This window comes from Monosiga brevicollis, genomic scaffold (assembly GCF_000002865.3).
Source record: "Monosiga brevicollis MX1 MONBRscaffold_37 genomic scaffold, whole genome shotgun sequence".
In the NCBI taxonomy this organism is placed as follows: Eukaryota; class Choanoflagellata; order Craspedida; family Salpingoecidae; genus Monosiga; species Monosiga brevicollis.
Window position 1 is genome coordinate 106,155 of NW_001865074.1, and position 16,918 is coordinate 123,072.

Consider the following 16,918-nt stretch of genomic DNA (forward strand, 5'->3'; position numbering starts at 1 on the left):
GGACAATGCAACTTGGGTGGTGGTGCTCAACGGCTGTTAATTCGGCGTGCTCTGTGACTCTAGATGGCAGACAGTGTCATAGATCATCGCAAGATAAAGCCGGCTCTTGAGACATCATGGCTTGATAGGTCGTGCTCGAAAGCCATAGGGCTCAGCGCTAGTGGCAACGACGACAAGATTGCGTGGTACCGCAACAATGGCGACGGCACCTTTTCCGCCCAGATCGTCATCTCCACCGCCGCTGATAATGCCCGCTCTGTGTATGCTGCAGATCTGGACGGCGACGGTGATCTCGACGTTCTCAGCGCCAGCCACGCCGACGATAAGATTGCATGGTACCGCAACAACGGCGACGGCGTCTTTTCCTCCGAGATCATCATCCCCGCCGCTGCCGATAGTCCCCTTTCGGTGTATGCGGCAGATCTGGACGGCGACGGTGATCTCGACATTCTCAGCGCGAGTGGCAACGACGACAAGATTGCTTGGTACCCCAACAACGGCCAGTGGGACTGGAAAACTCGCTTCAAACTTGACTGAAGCTTGAAATCTTGACAGCGTCTGCGCGTTTTGTACTACTCGTGATACAAGTTTGATGTTCGATGTTTGCGTCAAAACCGTTGGCTCTGCTGCCTTTGCGCACACGCAGCATTGTCCACCAATGGGTTTCCTCACTAGAAACCCCCATAGAAGTCACTCACTGGCTCACATGCATCTACATCATAGAAGGGTCGTCTGGCCCTGATTTGGATGCACATGAGAAACCCCCACGTGCCTCGTCTACTGTGCTATGCCGGCTGCTTTGTGTGATTAGCTTGTGACTGCCGTCGTCTCATCTTTTGTTGTGGCACCTGCGTTTGGGCAGAAATTGAACTTTCCCTACCCTTGGGATTGAGCGACTCACAACAGTTTTATCGGTGCACCCGGTCTGTTTCTGTGAATGCGTGCCGTCCGCATCCTGCATCCCGCAGCTACCAATTGAATGTCCAAAAAAACTTCTCTTCGCCATGGTCTCGTTCAAACACCCCTTTCCATTCGAGCTGTTCAAATGAAGGCGCAGGCGGTCATGTCATGAGGAGCCCCGTGATGAGACGTGTCAAGTCACGGTGAGCCGTCACATCACTGCCCAAGCTGCATTCGGATAATATCCATGTTTACGAGGGCATTCGGGATTCACATGTCAATTTCTGGTTCCCGTTGCTGGCTGCTTGCTTATTAGCAGCTACATTCCGTCTTTACATGTTACGTCAGCGTGCGTATAAAAAAACTTTTTTCCCATAGCGTTTCTATTAACATGTAAGAAACAACCTGATCTCGTTGTTTACACGTCAACGCTTTGACGATGCCTTTTTGATGGTGCATAAATGGGCATGCCATTCGATAAAGCATTCATCGCTGCATCTTTTGAGCCGGGTTTCAGGCCCATTTGCTTCTCTAGCCCTGAGTTAGCGCCCAAATACACACATTGAACTCGCTAAATCCGCCGAAAATTTAAAAAAAAAATACACAAACAAAAATCCACACACACACACACACACACACACACACACACACACGAACACACACGAACACGCTGTGCAGGCTTGCTCGACGCCCCGTGATCAGACACGTGCGGGCTCAGTCTGAGAACTGCTGGCTGCCAGATCCCTTCGCGCCCACTGCCTTGTGTGTGTCAGGCCCGGCCATCTAGAGCCAATGATTCGAGTCCCCGATGAAGTTTCGTCTGTCAACCAATGAGGTTGGAGGTGCCTATGGTACATCTTCCACCCGCCTCGAGCGCCAAGTACCACATCCCCAAACACCAGCACGCAAGTAGGAGTACGCGATGGGGCTCTTGATGCACACTCACTCACGTGGTACGCACACACACACACACACACCACAGTAGGCATCGAACACATAGGATTTTGCCTCGAGTCCTTCTCATGCTGAAGCATAACCCATAGTTTGCGTACGACTTTTTCCATCAAAATGGGAGATCGTTGATATGGGTTTATGGGTTCTTAGAAAGTCGTGATGAAATGCAGTTGGCTTGGACGGGCTAAGGTGACTGGGCGCGTTTTGAAAACGCCAAGCCAGGCGCCAGCATGTGAATACATGGTCGTGTCATGTCATACATGCTTGGGCACCACATGACATGAGTTGACAGCGCTTGTGCCCACGTCGCCATTTTCATTTTGTCGCTTTGTAGCCGCGAGCAGACGAAGCACCATCATGGCCTCCCTTTTGGTGCGAGGTCGACGGGAGCGTGTGGCTCTCCTGGTTGACCGGGCCAGCCAGCGTCAGCACTCACAGCGGCATCATCTGGCCTGTTGGACTGGGCTCCTTATACTGTTTCTGCTTCCTTCAGGGAACGCGAACATTGGCGAGGTTCACACCGACTCCGCCTCCGCTTGTTTGAACCGCGAGCCCCTGGTGCAGATTGAAACATTTGCCGGTCCAGACCACACTTGTCATGCGCAGGCGCTGCACACGTCCACGTGGAACGCGGCTGCGCCTGCGTGCGTGTTTGATAATGAGACGGCCACCTTCTTTCGCGTACATCTGGACGAGCGCTTTTGTACGGCACGAACGCTCGTGACACGCATCGATTACGCGGACGAGGCATGCACGCAGCTGCTGGCTGCCTTGCGGGTACCCGTCAATGTGTGCACGGGCTGGGTGCCTGCAACGCACGGCGTGCGCATTACCTGTGCCTGCCAGGCACCCAGCTCTGCAGTTCCGGCTGCAACTCTGGCCTGGGCTCTGATCCCAACCTTTGCCCTCGCCACCGCCGTCGTGGTATATCTGTAGGTCTGCCGTCACCTGGCAGCCCCACCACCTTTGCCAATGCATGCTATCAAAGGGATGGTGTATTCTTGCTTGTGGATTAGCGCTTAATGGACTCTGTGAATAAGGAAAAATTAATGAAGAAGATATTGCTGCTCCTACTTCAAGCGACGATGACCCGGCAGCGCACAGGAAGCAAGGAACCAAAGAGAGCGGGGCAGGGGAAGAGAAACAAAGATGGATAACAATGAAGCGAAAAGAGCGCGCGCGAACACACAACAGCAACGGCAACATCAACAGCTAGACTTCAGCGTTTTGATTGTGGCTGTCAAATGTCACGCATGACCCCCCCTACACGCATGAGCAGCCTAGCTGCAGACAAACATCCAAGTCCCGGCACCCGTCAGTACAGCCCCCGAGCCGTTCACGAATGGCTCAAACACCGTGCCCTGCGCGGGCTGCTGCACCACTCGCACGTTGCGCGTTGGGCAACTTGAGGGTAAGCTTACGGTTACATTGGGACCGGCGGGCAGTTCGACCGTCAGCGCGCCTATCGTGTTGTTGACGGCCCAGGTCAGCTCGACTGCACCCCACGAGGTAAACGTTCGCCCCGCAAAGGAGGACAGCTCGCCGCCATCCTCGGGATTGACCACAACGTCCTTGAACCAGCGTTCGCGCACACCAAGAACATAAGCATGGATCCACTCCAACGCAACGCCCGTCCAGCCATGCGACCCAGTTCCGTCCACAGGTTGTGCACCATCCGTGGCTCCCGGTGCCGTGTGGCTGTCCACACGGCTTAGCCAGTACTCCGGAAGTGGGCCGCCATGCGGGCCTTGCAAATCTGAAGGCACGGGGTTGGCGTCATTTCCGGGCAGGTACTGCGAAAAACGCTCAATGAGATGCTGGAGAGCGGTGGCCGTCCTGTTGACGTGGCTAAGGGCTTTTAGGCTGCGCCGCAGAAACGTCGGGTTGTTCCAGCGCTGCACCTCCGCGGGCGGCGTTCCATCCGGACTGGGAAAAACATAGGCCATCATGGCTGCCTGTGTACTGGGTGGTAAGAGATCGGTAAAGATGGCGACCGTATGAGCTGCTTGAAGGCGACCAAAGGGCGTCCACTGCTGGGTGATCCCGTCCAGCCATGCCATGGCGCCAATCCATGCTTGGCCAGTGGCGTTGTCATGGGTGACAAAGTGCTGCAAAAATGCAGTCTGCATGCGATCCGCTGCTGCGGTCCACTGGGCGGCAACTGTTGTTTGTTGCACGGCGCTCGCCATAACGGCACTGAAGCGGAGACGCTCAATGATCCATGGCGTGACGATCCCGCTGGCACAGGCGGCCGCCTTGCTTGGACAGCCAGGCGTGACGCGAATATCATTCATGCAGCTGCCGGTCCACACACCATCCGAGCGCAAGCTCGCGAGAATGTTGTCCCAATACGTCACAAGCTGCGGCCAGAACCGGCGGATGCGGCCTGTATCACGAGTCCACACGTAGTCATCGTACATGGCCGCGACCCACTGCACGGACCAGTCCGCCGAGGCGGATGCTGGAAAGTTGGACGGTGGGAACGGGTGCATGCTTCCGTCAGGACGCTGGGCTTCGGCCTGGTGTCGAATGAGTACCTGGCGCAACGATGAGTCGTTGAACCAAGTGGCGGCAATCAGACCCCGCGGTCGAGCATCCTATGTCATGACGCAGTATTAAGAAAGTAAAGTGAGGCTATCCCGCACTGGGATAGAAGATGCCACCGAATAAGACTCGCAACGCCATGGCCCACAAGCACACCTCAATCCATTGGCCATCCTCACGGCCGGGTGTGTCGACAAACGTATCAGACATGCCCATCTGGATAAAGGCCATGCTCAGGTTGACGACAGCGTTGAGAACCGGGTTGCTGGATGTGAAATAGGCGGTTGTTAGCCCGCCCAGAAAGATCCAGGATTGCACTCGCACGCTGTGCATGACCACTTTGCCCGGTTGTTGAGGCGGGAAGCGGACATGAAGTGTCAACCAGCGCAGGGTACGTTCGTCGGGGACTTCGTACAGTTGCTCTCCTGCGCGATCGCAAACGGGCACCATTCAGCTGCAGCCAGCGCTGCGAGTTGGGAGAGCAGTTGTTCGAGGGCGGAAGCGCGGTGCCGACCTGAGGCCGCTGTGACAACGCGGTCGGCATAGTAATACCCCACAGTGCCTTGTGGGTTGATGGCCCCCGAAGCATTGACGTAGGCCGATCCCGAGTAGAGATCGAGTGCCTTTTCGCAGTACCCCAGGTCCTACGGTGTGCATGTCAGAGCGTCAGTCATGGGCATGGCAAAAAAAAAAGAGAACACGGGCGTGGGAAGAGACGCTTACAATCACGACGCCTGCGGTCGTCCCGTCTGCAAACATAATTTGCGGATAGCCGTGCATGGGCCATGCAAAGTCAAAGGTCAGGTAAAAATCCTCGCCACCGGTGGTCGATTCGATCACAAAGGGCTGTCCCGCAGCCAAAGCACTGCTCAGTCTGCAAGCAAATTGACACGGCAGTGTTGCAGAAGCCATTGATGATGAGCATGGCTCGCCTTGAGAAGCTGCCGTGGTAGTGGTTCAGCTGCCACGGTCGCGCTCGAGTCTCACGTGGCAGTCTGCGTGTTATTCTTCTGGTAGTCACGCGTCATCATATCGGACTGAATGGAAGCGGCGGAGGCATTCACGGGCACAAAGTTGAGCCGGCCCGCTGCCAGCAGGGACTGTGGTGCAGTCACAACACCAGACTGCAACTGTCCGGCCGCCGTGGTCTCTGCACGGGCAAGCCGGCAATTGGCGTGAAGTTGAAGAAGATGTACGGGCCAGAGTCAGGGCACAGGCGGGCCAGGTACTAGCCAATCAATTATCGGGTGGAAGGAGATACAACCTACCAGATACATTGAGCTGGGACAAGGCAGGCCACGGTGCGCTGGAGGTTATAGCCATTGGACTGGCCCAGGCTGCATCGTCGTAGGCGGGCATGAAGATGGCGGGATCAGCAGCACTCATGTTGGTCACCTAAACGCATCCAGATACCAGTCGTTCATCAAGGAAGTCGCTGGACTGAGCAGCGAGCAAAGACTTGGCTTGAAAATGGGATCAATCTGGCCCGAGGCGGCAAGAGGTTGGGTCACCAACCTGCGGAAAGCGGATGCGATGGGCGCCTCCGGCGATACCCACAACTTGGGTATCATGCACAAGAAACTCGGGCGCCTGGTGATTGGGCCGGAAGCAGATTAGAAGGCGGTTCTGGCGTTCCGAGCAAGTCTGGGATACGTGAGCATACCGCCAGCCAGCGCCAGTGGGTCGTGTCTGAGACCACGCCAAAATTAGAGTTAACAATGAGACCGGCTTGCACCTGGCCGGTGCGCTGGAAGCAGGTGATGTCTCCCCAGTTATGATGGCGCACAACAAGGGCGTTCGTGGCACCGGGGGTCGCGTTGAGCGCTGCCGAGGGAACTGGATACCGGTCCCAAGTAATGCTGGTTTCCTGGTAGCGAGTCACTTTGCGAGCGACGACGGCACCGTTGATCAAAACAGCGGCTTGACTATCTGCCGCCACCCAGAGCTCGAGGCCCTCTTCGGGTAATGCAACACAGTTGAGAGGTGAGCGGATCATCAGCGTCAAGTCTCGAGCATGGCCCCCGATCAAGGGAGTGACCGAAGAGCGGCCTACGCACCAGCACCTGCGGCAGGAGTGGCAAAGGTGGTACGAAAGTACGTAAACACATTCACGGGTGTAGCTGCCGGACCAGAACCAGCCTCGCGCCAGATCCATGTCGGATCTACCTGCTGCTCCTGATCCACAAGCCCCGCCCCCACCCGCAACGCCGCCAGCGCCACCAGCAACAGGGCGATCAGGACCAGAGGAGGTCGCCCCGAGCACGACGAGATCATCATCTTCATCTCTCTCTCTCTCTCTCTCTCTCTCTCTCTCGAACGAAAGAAAACATCATTCACATGAACGCAGTGAGCATAACTGAATCTATTGTCAGACGTTTTCTACGGCGAGAGGACCTTAGGCCATCTCTGAACTGATGTGCTGGTTTGATCCGACCCTCTGACTTTTGTGCGAAGTTGATGCGTGGCGTGGTCAAAGTTGATCGCCATGAGAGGTGATCTCTGACTTCAACTCTGCACCGGTCTCTCTCTCTCTCTGTGTCTCTCATTTTTCTCAAGACCTTTTTGAGGTGTGTGTGCCGCGTCCCGTGTCCACTGGCAGCGGCGGGCGCGGGTTTGGGATTGACACATGAAAGATGCATTCAGGCGGCGGGCGCGGGTTTGGGATTGACACATGAAAGATGCATTCAGGTGGCGGGCACGGGTTGGGGATTGACGCATGAAAGATACGTTCAGGCGACGGGGGAGGGTGATGCAGTGTGGTTCTTGGACCGTGGGCAATCTGCTGTGCAGCGACGCTTCGCGCAACATGATGACTTGCAGCTCACATGCCAGCGTTTACATCTGGTTGCAGACGACACACGACTACATCCCCAGCCATGGCTTCTTTGCTGCGCCGCGCGCTTCCTCTGACGCGCATGTCTCCTGCGACAAGCGCTCTGCGTCAGCTTCGTCTGAGCTCGCACTCTATTCAGGTCAACAACGACAACTTTGATGAGACCATTGCCGAGGCCACCAAGCCTGTCCTCGTCTACTTCACGGCCAGTTGGTGCGGTCCTTGCCGTATGCTCAAACCCATTCTTGAGAAGGTCTGTTCTTCTGCCTCACGGCGTGTGTGACGCGCGTCGATCAATGACCTGCAATTCTGGCCCCGAGAGTATCTTTCCGCCGCACCGTGTAAAGTCAAGTGCTGTGTATCGTCCTGTTAGGCTGTGGATGCGCGCAACGGAGACGTGGTCTTGGCCAAAATTGACGTGGACGAGCAGCAGGAACTCTCGGCCCGCTTCCAGGTGGCCTCGGTGCCCCAGGTCTTTGCCGTCAAGGAAGGCGAGATTGTGGATCAGTTTATCGGTGCTCAGGTGCGTGTTCTGATACCTGGGGGCGTGCGGTGCCCGGAAGGCAAAAGGGTGTGTCTGGCACTTTGCTCACTGTTCGGTCCCTGTCATGCTGAGTAGCCTTTGGACAAGGTGAATTCGTTTTTGGATAAGATTGTCAAGGCCTAAGGCCTGCTTTGCCGTGCTGCAGCGCGCGCGCTTGGTGGGCGCCTGACTACTGATTGCCGTAACGAAATTGAATGCCGTTGACAATGTTCACCATCAATCAAACTCTGCAGCGATCGACCATTCACCGGCATCACGATTTGGCATCGCACCGAGGCCATGGCTATTTTGGCGACTCTTGTCAACGAGCCTGAGCTTGAATCTGCTGCAGGGCCAAGTAGGTCTGGAACTTGCGTTCAAGGTACTTGGTCGCAGTTGTAGTGTCTGGCTCGAATACTGCACCCGACGCATTCATGGCCGTCTGCAAGGGCATAATGAACAATTAAAAGGGCGCCAAGGTCCTCAGCGCTCGAGCGCGACACCGCAGCGAGACTGACCATGGCTTCGAGGACGGTCGAATACCCCCCTGCAGCCACAGCGCCCATGACCGCGGTGCCAACCAATACCTGTGGTCCGCGAAGATGAGTCTGGGCAAACTGATGATTGTCACGAGCAAACATTGGGCTCGCGTCTGACTGACCGCGTCTGCTTCTCGGGGCAGGCGAACTCGACAACCCGTGGCATCGGCGTGCAGCTGCAAATACAACCTGAATGTGCAATGAACCAAAATGCGCGGGTATTGAGTCCATGCCTCGGCACACTCAGCTCGGAAAGTGTGCCTACTTGTTTTGTGAAAGACCGCCGCACACGCATATCTCCCGGATGATGTACCCATTCTGTGTACCAGTGAAACCGTTGTACAGGTACGGGGTTAGATCAAATCCGCAATCGAGTGGCAAGGATACGAAAAAACAAAACCCTTCAACATGCGGAATAACACTCAAAACAAACAAAGTGGTCCAAATGCCCGGGCAAGTGCAGCGTTTGGCAAGCAACGCACATCACGCATGGCCTCAAGAATTTGCCGCGTGCCGAGCGCCAAGCCCGTCAGCGTGGCCAAGTAGAGCAAGAGACATTCGGTCGCCAATTCAGAGGTCAAGCTCAGGCCCACAATCACGCCCTATACGATTTGATGGGCATGCATTAGCCACGTTAATGGCAAGACGTTGCCCAATCAACTTGATATTATCCTGACGCGTGGGCCTACCTTCAACTTGGGGTCAGCCAGAGGTGAGCGGTTGCCATGAAAGTCCGGTACCACATGGATATCGGCGATAAGTTCGTAGAGATGGGAGGCCTTCTCGCCTGCCATCAAGTGGAGATGAGTGTGCAACAACAAAAGTGGTCCGGTGATGTCAGGATTGGTATTGCACCGTGGGCAAGAAGGACTCACTTTGCTGCAGTCGTTGTAGGGCTTCGTTCATAATTTCGGTCACGTGACGACCTTCTCGCGCAGCTTGCTTGTGCCAATGGTCGGCGCCTAAACAGCCCAGTAGGTCCAATTCAGCGCTACCCGAGTGGCTCTGAGTCATCACAATATCAGCCATGGTGCTTACCAGCGTGGAGCGCGAGTACGCGGTCCAGCGCAGCGCCAGCTGCGCTCTGACCGCCTTCGACCAGCCAGTAATCGGGAAGGACAACGCCGTGATAGGGACCCCAAACACCGGGAACAAAAGCCAGGTCGGGGTGCAGCGCCAGGTGGCAGGCCGAGGTGCCAGCGATCAAACAAAGACGCTCGGTGATGGGCTGATTGGGAAGGAGCGAGGCTGCTAGACAACCCATCATTCCTGCGTGAGCGTCAATCAAAGAACTCGCTACAACGCAATTTGTCGTCAAGCCCAGCTCCCGAGCTGCGCGTGCAGTTAAGGTCCCGACAGCCGATCCGGGCTCCCGAACGTCCGTTCCAATGCGTTGCTGTGACTGAGCTAGGTCTTTCAGACCAATGTCGTTAAGGTAGCCGGTGTGCCAGCCGTCGTGGCCGGGGCATCCATCCACGTAGTTCCATTTGCAAATGACGGAGCAGCGCGAGCGGGCACCATTGTCAGTTGCGCGGAACGACAACCAGTCTGGCAGGTCGAAGAATCCGGTGGCTTGCGAATAGACGTCAGGTAGGTGCGTTTGCAGCCAGCAAAGTTTGGGCATTTGCATCTCCAGACTCACACCACCCCCTACAAAGCGCAGAACTTTGTGCTTGGTCGAGTTGATGGCTTGTGCTTCCTCACTGGCGCGATGATCCATCCACATGAGGACATCCGGCACATCTCCGATTTCTGCGGCCGCAAAGGTGTTTGTCGGGTCCACGCTCAGGCGCGGCCCTTGCGTGACATCTCCTGCTTCGACCACCATGGAGCAGGTGGCATCAAAGGCGATGGCCCGCACCTGGTCCGGGCTTGTGGCTATATGATGCAATTATTCAGTGTCACGGATACGGCGTTGTTCACATGTGCTCTGTTCAATCAAGGACACGTACCAGTGCGCTGTAGCAAAGCTTGGGTGGTGCTGCAGCATGCTCGCCAGATTTCCGCACTACTCTGCATCGCAAGCTCCGGCCCCGGCTGATGCACTTGAACCTCTTGCACGGCACGATCAAGGATATGACCTGCCCGCCACGGCCCAACCCGTCCTGTCTGTGAGATCATCCTTCAGCGAACCAAGGCCCATCCATGCCTGTCCCAAGCATACCTGTTGGATCAACCAGCGCCGTCCGCACACTGGTCGTTCCCACATCCACTGCCAACACGAGCCATGCTGCCTCTGCCTCTGCCTCTGCCATCCTCCTCCGTGTGTGTGTGTGTGTGTGTGAGAGAGAGAGAGAGAGAGAGAGAGAGAGAGAGAAATATATTGCGCAATCGTAACATCGTTCAAAACCAAAAAAGAAAGAAAAAGAAAAAAAAAAGGCTGAACACTCTTGTCTACTCTGCGGCCTGGTCCATGGCTTGGGGCGCCGTCTCGGCCACCATGTTGGAAAAGCATAGCGGGGTTGCCTCGAGCGTGTGCAGATCCAACAGCACGGCGGTCGCCGTTTTGCTGAAGTCGGGTACGCATACCAGTCGCACCTTTTGACCGTCCGGGCCTGTGCACGACACATGACAGGTCTCGAGTCACACAGGCCAGGAATCCATTCACAGCAGATTGTTACTTGGATGATGCAGTGATGGCGCCAACGCACCTGAGCACTCCTTGGTCGCAAACTCGGGTTGGTTGCCTGCGAAAAACACGTGTGGACAGTCGCCAATCGCAAAAGGATCTTTGTGTTCGGTTGTATACGGATACACACCTATCAGCAAGCATTGTGATATCCCGCAGTTTGGGCCACCAAGACACCAGACAAGATGAGCGTCAAGCTTTCAAAAAAAAAAAAAAAAAAAAAAAGAACAAAAGCACACGACAAAGAGATTGGGTACAAGCCAAAGCCAAAGCGTACACAACGTATCAGGGGCGGTTGGAAAGAGGTGTCCCCAACGCAAGATCCGCTCCAAAAGCTCAAGCCTGTCCAGGGAACAAAGAGAACCAGACATGAGTCACCAGTGGCCCATGTAATCAGCACTTCCAGGTCTGATGGGACGCGGCACCCACCGGTCCTCGCTCTCTGTGAAGCGATATACGTCGTCAATGTTTTGGCCGGACGTGCCGAGGATGTGTACACCGTCCAACACGAAATCAGTGGGATTGGTCACGCCTCGCAAGCTGCCATATTTGGTGGCTGTTGGAAACATGCACTTGTGCAAGGGCTGCTGCGGCACAATCTTGTTGGCCGGGTCGTGATCCCCAGGCATCATGTCCACAGGTACCGTGCTACACAACTGGGTCAAGATAAAGTCGAGTTCCTGCATAGCCAGCGCCAGTCAATGAGACGAGATGCATGCCCTCACTCACGTGACTCCGTCTTTTCTGATACCCTGCGGAATTCCGCAATGCCACATACCTTGACGTGCACCACGGTCTCTGGCTCCATGTTGCGCCGCTTGTATTGTGCCACTTCATCTTGCTCGCCGGTGGTCGCTCGAATCTGAGCGCATGGGCTGAATAAGTTGTGACGACAGCCCGGCGTTGTGTTGCAAAGCGGATGCAGGCTTGAAAGCCCAGCACACGTACGAGATTGCCAGCCAAGAGGACGCGTGCGACGCGTGCCATTTGCTGTTGCTGTTCAGGGCTACCCAGTTGCCCTGTAATCAAGTCGACAAACAGCTCCAGTGCAAAAAGATTCTGCACTCCAATCCAAGCCGCCAAATTCACGGTGACATTCACAAGCCCGCACGATGAACTAGACCAATAGATCCCGGGCGACGAACCTTGGCCTGTGCGTCAATGTTGAAGCCCGAGGCAAGGCACAGATAGCGTTGCTGTGTCGGCACCTGTCGGGCGGCCTGAGGCCCCATATCGCAGAAACAACACTCGTTCACCTCAAATTCGCCTACACAGACACACTCAGAGTCACTGGGTCGGGCCTTGTCACCGGTTCAGGTGCATATGCGCTCGCACCTTTGTCGTTCTCAACGCCCTTGGCGGCCATGACTACGCCCGACACGAGCTCGCCTGCACCCACGATTCACATGGGATGAGGCACAAACCGATTCAAGAGGAGTGTTGAAGGCTTGCAAACCAGATCATGCGACCAGGTGGGTGGGTAGCGAGGACGCACCGACGGGCAGGCCGGCGCCACTGAGTACGGTGCGACCAGTTTGGTCTTCGAGGATGATAACGTCGTCGTCAGCAAAATACTTTGAGCGCTCTGGAGGAGGTGCTTCATAGTTTTCGCGGGCGTTGAACTCGTCCAGAATGTTGGGCTTGAGCTTCATGTCTTTGTAAACCGTGCCCACAACAACACAGGGCTTGCCTCGCATGGCAGCCAGCCCCAGGATGTTGTCCGCCAGGGGAGGCGCGCCTACACGCATCAGGGTGGCACAGGCCATGGGAGATTAGCCGCCTTTTGTTGGTTTCTGCACGGTCTGGACGCTGCGTCGGTCGGTGCACTATGGTGCTGTGATGCATACCGGGTTGATCAAGCTGCCATTTGCTCTTGGCACGCGCGATCACGCTCTTGCGGAGCGTCATGTAGCGTGAAAAGTACAGGTTTGAATACTGTTTGTCATAATTGCGATGCGCCGGCAAGCGGAAACGATCTGCGTGGGACTGAGAAGGACAATGCGCGCACATTGAGACGGACAAACACATTGGCCAAAAACAAACGCGGAAGACCCGAGATTAAAAATACAGAGGGAAAGCGGCTGAGAGACAAAGGTGTCGCCTTGGGTTACACTCGTTTTGCTCGAAGCACTAAAGCTGCCCTCACCCGTACCTCATAGGTGGCCGACGCGCGCTGGGCCAGATCCTGTAACAGGCCACCCCGGAACGTAGCACGGTAAGCTACGGCCGTCAATTCATCAAGCGCAAAAAACAGGTTTCAAGGGGCAAGCAGCCAGGCCGAACCGGTGTCATGGTGCCGTCCACCTCGCTGGGCTCTGGCAAGGACATGAGAGCTTCCGCCATGGTGCTGGTTTGAGCGTTGCCTCTAGAACAATCAGATCGTGTCCATCAAATACCATCTAGCACTCTCCATCCAACAACTGCATTCTCCTGACTCCTGCATGCACAATTCCAACCCTCCTCTTTCCACTTCCCAAGCACTCGTGTTGAGCCCTCTGATCCGCCGTCGCTGCCATTACCGTCAAAAAAAAAAAAAAAAAAAGAAAAAAAAAAAAAAACTGCTTCAAGCTGTGTATTTTATCTGACAATTCAACGGCTAGTTTTCCGGTCGAAGCGAAAATTTGTATGATCGAAATGGAAATTATGTAGCTCAGAATGATTCATATGGATTTGCCTTGCCAACTGTTTTTTTCTTGCTTTTTTGTGCGAGTCGTCGGGGCGCGAGCGCGATGGCGACCAACGCGCTCAAGGCGCGGCATCGCCCTTTTGGCGACTATCCAAAGCCAAAGTACGATGCTAATGCAAGCACGTTTGCGTGCAGAGGGCGGCTTTGATCATGCCGGTGCCCTTGGTATGGTCTTCTTTGCTCATGCTGCTCGGCGCTCTTCTGCGTCTTCTGCTCGAGCTAGGCTCGATGATCTACCCAATGATAAACCCCCGCCTCGTGGCGGCGGCTGGAAGACGGCCTACTATCGGCACCAAAAACAGGTCTGAGGGGTCACATGCGTCGTGCTTGTTTTTGGCACCGACTTTGACCAGAGCTTCCCCTCGTGGCTTTTTGCTCATTCGCCGTTCCCCATGCCTCAGCGTCTCAAGGGGTTGGAAAAGTCTCTCAATGTGTCTCAGCGCGAGCAGCGCCGTCAACAGCGTGATATGAAAAACAAAATTGCTGCACGACAGGAAAAACCAGACCCTGCACCAAACGTCACTGCTTCCACAGGTGCCAGCGATGGTGCCGACGCCGCATCTGGCCTTGCACTCAGCCCCACATTGTTGCTCGAAGTGAACCAGACCGAACAGGCAGAGGATGTGGCCATTGCCCGGATCGAGGGTTTGGAACTTTCTAGTGTGGAATTCGAGGGCTTGGAAGACTTTTTCAACCTCGTTGAAATCCGTGCCGGCCACAATCGTCTTAAACTGGAGGACTTTTCGGTCTTTCCAGCCCTTCGCTCTTTGGAGCTTCCGCTCAATCACATTACCAATCTTCGGGCCAGCGGCGTTGCCCAGCTGCGCTGGGTGACTCGACTTGATTTGAGTCACAACAAGCTCTCAAAGACTGGCCTTCGTGCGCTGGGTACCATGCCCGCGCTTCGCGAGCTAGATCTGACTCACAATGAGCTGCGCGCCCTGCCCATTAATCTGGGTGAGGACAATGGGGGGCGACTCCTGTTTCTGCAGCTACGACGTCTCTGGCTCGACGACAACCAATTACACGGACCCTCTGTGTTTCAAGCCCTTGCTCCACTGCCCAACCTTCGTCATGTGACCCTGGAACGCAATCGCATTCGCTTTGTCCCCTTCCTGCAGGCGGCGGACGGCAGCTATGGCCAGGCCTTTGAAGCTCTAGAGCAGCTTGGCCTGGCGCACAATCGCCTCCACGAGGCCGCTGATATCATTGCCGTGGCTACTTGGCCTTGTCTGCAAGCCATACATGTTTGGGAGAATCCGCTTGTGTATCAAAAGCGCGGGCTGCCCGCTGAGCTGGTGGAAGCCCTCACCCATCGCAACGGCATTGAGATTGTGACTGAGGAGCCCCAGCCCCAGCGCCCCGCGCCCATGGTCGATCGTCGGGCCTTGCGCAGCGTTGATGCGTCCGTGCCTACCTTGCCCGCTCTACCCCCGCCTCCCTCGGCTATGCCTGCGGAGCCTCGGCCCCTGGATTCGGAACGGCTCGCGCTACCACCTATCGCTGGGCCCGCCATTGCCGTCCAGGATTTCGAGTCAGGGATGGACTCCGTTGGCACCACCTTTCTTACCGCCATGCTGGACGCAGACGAGCAACCCTCGTTTACCGAGGCGCCACCTCCAACAACCATGCAGACAGCGTCGACTCCTTTTGGCCTTGGTGTCAACGTTGATGATCTGCGATCCGATGCCGCTTCAGACCTAGTGAGCAACCTTGTTGAACCTGCCCAATCACTTGGTGCTCCCCCGAGTCTGGCCCCAAATCCTGCGCCGTCTCCAGAAGAGCTCGCTGATCCCTCGGCTTTGGCCAGAGCACGCGCAGCCATGCATGCTGGTAATCGCCCCCAGCGCTTACAGCCCGATGCAGTGCGCATGCCGGCCAACCCTTATTGTGCGCCGCGGCCGGCGCCGGCGTCAAAGCCGCCCAATAGCTTGCAGCGACGGGCTTCGCGCGGGCCCACTGTTACCCATGGCTCACGGAACAGAGAGGAAGCTCTACGACTTTTGGGTCTTCTGAAGGAGAAGAAACCGGCTCCCGCGGAACCCGACGCCCAAGAGCTACTCAGTCTCATTGGCACAATGCCCGCGGTGGACGCCGCTCATTCGACTGCAATTGCCAGCGACCCAGAGCAGGTGCGATTGGTGTTTTTCTTCCTGGATCACGATAGAGCGTGTTCTTGCTTTGGCCTATTTGACGGCCCGACTGATGTTTCATCTACCTCATCAAAACTCCTCCCGTCGTGCCATCTCTCATCATGTGTGTGCTTTGGTGAACGTTGTCGACTATAGGTCGTTGCCGCCCTCGAGGTCGCCAAGTATCGCGGATTTGAGCAACTGCTCTTGTCCTCCGACGATGAGGACGACGTGGAGGACGACGCTGCTGAGACCAATGGGGCCGGTGTTTCCGAGGCGCGATTGCCGGCCAACCCCCGCATGGCCGCCAAGGCTCTGGAGCATGCCTTGCAGCATCCCCCCCGCCTCCGGGACCGCGCACAGCACCGTCTGGTCAAAGCAGCGCTGCGAGAGTCGCAACAGCAACGCAAAGTGCCTGCACCCACGACGTCTGCCGTGGCCACAGCCATGGCGCAGCTGCGCTTGACTTACGCACAAGCAGCTTCTGAAGATGTTGCTGAGGAGGCGCGTACTGTGCCAACACAATCCTCGGCATGGTCAACTTCGGCTCCAGCCAGTGTTGCTCCCTTGGCCTCTTCCGCGGGGCGTACTCAGGTCGGCGGCACAGCAGGTCTTGACGATGCAACGTCATCGGTCGCAGGCAGATCCTCAGTTGCTCAATCGCTGGTGCCGCGTCCCCTGAGCTACAAGGACCACTTGATCAGTCGGCTGCAGCAAGTTGATCCAGGACAGGCCAAACGCACAGCAAGCATAAATGCAAGTGAAATGTCGCTGTCTGCCCCAACAATGTCTCGGCTAGAGCTGCGCGCAGCGTCGTCTCGTGCCCGCACGGCCGAGCTCAAGAGCATCTTGCAGCAACTCAACAGCAATAACCCCAAGGACTGGGTGTGACGGGGCCGTTGTGCTACACCCGACTGTTACTTTTTTTTTTCTTGCCTGTTTTGACGTGGCATGTCAGGCGCTGAGCGCCCGCATTTTTTTTTTTCTGAGAAGAAATAATTGTCTGAACTACCAAACTTCATAATCGAGCTCTAATTGTGATGTTAAGTTTATTCTCTAATCGCGATCCCGCTATACCTGTGTGCAAATTGTACAAGGTGATAGCCCTTACATCGAGCCTTGGGTGGAGCTGTCCACAAAGGCTTGGAAGCATGCATAGGTGTTCAAGCTGTCCTCAC

The 16,918-nt window shown here is 55.9% G+C and overlaps 5 protein-coding genes across 5 annotated transcripts; 3 read left to right on the forward strand and 2 right to left on the reverse strand.

Annotated features, from left to right (window-relative positions):
* Positions 1 to 2,211: 2,211 nt before the first annotated feature.
* On the forward strand, positions 2,212 to 2,790 carry MONBRDRAFT_12272 (uncharacterized protein; the record flags this gene model as incomplete). Its single annotated transcript, XM_001750097.1, has 1 exon — positions 2,212 to 2,790. The coding sequence occupies one exon, from the start codon at positions 2,212 to 2,214 to the stop codon at positions 2,788 to 2,790; it is 579 nt and encodes a 192-aa protein (XP_001750149.1).
* Positions 2,791 to 3,134: 344 nt separating this feature from the next.
* MONBRDRAFT_34434 (uncharacterized protein) lies at positions 3,135 to 6,681 on the reverse strand (the record flags this gene model as incomplete). Its single annotated transcript, XM_001750141.1, is given in 10 exon segments — positions 3,135 to 4,152; positions 4,297 to 4,451; positions 4,555 to 4,823; positions 4,913 to 5,042; positions 5,122 to 5,272; positions 5,386 to 5,548; positions 5,667 to 5,793; positions 5,914 to 6,042; positions 6,062 to 6,405; positions 6,456 to 6,681. 10 exon segments carry the CDS (start codon positions 6,679 to 6,681, stop codon positions 3,135 to 3,137), a joined length of 2,712 nt encoding a protein of 903 aa, XP_001750193.1.
* Positions 6,682 to 7,274: 593 nt separating this feature from the next.
* On the forward strand, positions 7,275 to 7,898 carry MONBRDRAFT_12274 (uncharacterized protein; the record flags this gene model as incomplete). Its single annotated transcript, XM_001750098.1, has 3 exons — positions 7,275 to 7,484; positions 7,605 to 7,754; positions 7,851 to 7,898. 3 exons carry the CDS (start codon positions 7,275 to 7,277, stop codon positions 7,896 to 7,898), a joined length of 408 nt encoding a protein of 135 aa, XP_001750150.1.
* Positions 7,899 to 8,131: 233 nt separating this feature from the next.
* Positions 8,132 to 13,265, reverse strand: MONBRDRAFT_29660 (uncharacterized protein; the record flags this gene model as incomplete). Its single annotated transcript, XM_001750142.1, has 22 exons — positions 8,132 to 8,171; positions 8,298 to 8,341; positions 8,416 to 8,482; positions 8,559 to 8,611; positions 8,776 to 8,895; positions 8,983 to 9,080; positions 9,169 to 9,255; positions 9,332 to 10,171; positions 10,246 to 10,374; positions 10,458 to 10,552; positions 10,692 to 10,848; positions 10,945 to 11,052; positions 11,200 to 11,264; positions 11,352 to 11,602; positions 11,701 to 11,784; positions 11,871 to 11,981; positions 12,068 to 12,189; positions 12,258 to 12,311; positions 12,418 to 12,660; positions 12,770 to 12,908; positions 13,075 to 13,107; positions 13,206 to 13,265. 22 exons carry the CDS (start codon positions 13,263 to 13,265, stop codon positions 8,132 to 8,134), a joined length of 3,000 nt encoding a protein of 999 aa, XP_001750194.1.
* Positions 13,266 to 13,651: 386 nt separating this feature from the next.
* Positions 13,652 to 16,631, forward strand: MONBRDRAFT_29661 (uncharacterized protein; the record flags this gene model as incomplete). The annotated part of the gene is made up of 4 exons (XM_001750099.1): positions 13,652 to 13,710; positions 13,832 to 13,910; positions 13,962 to 15,740; positions 15,897 to 16,631. The coding sequence occupies 4 exons, from the start codon at positions 13,652 to 13,654 to the stop codon at positions 16,629 to 16,631; spliced, it is 2,652 nt and encodes an 883-aa protein (XP_001750151.1).
* Positions 16,632 to 16,918: the final 287 nt, after the last annotated feature.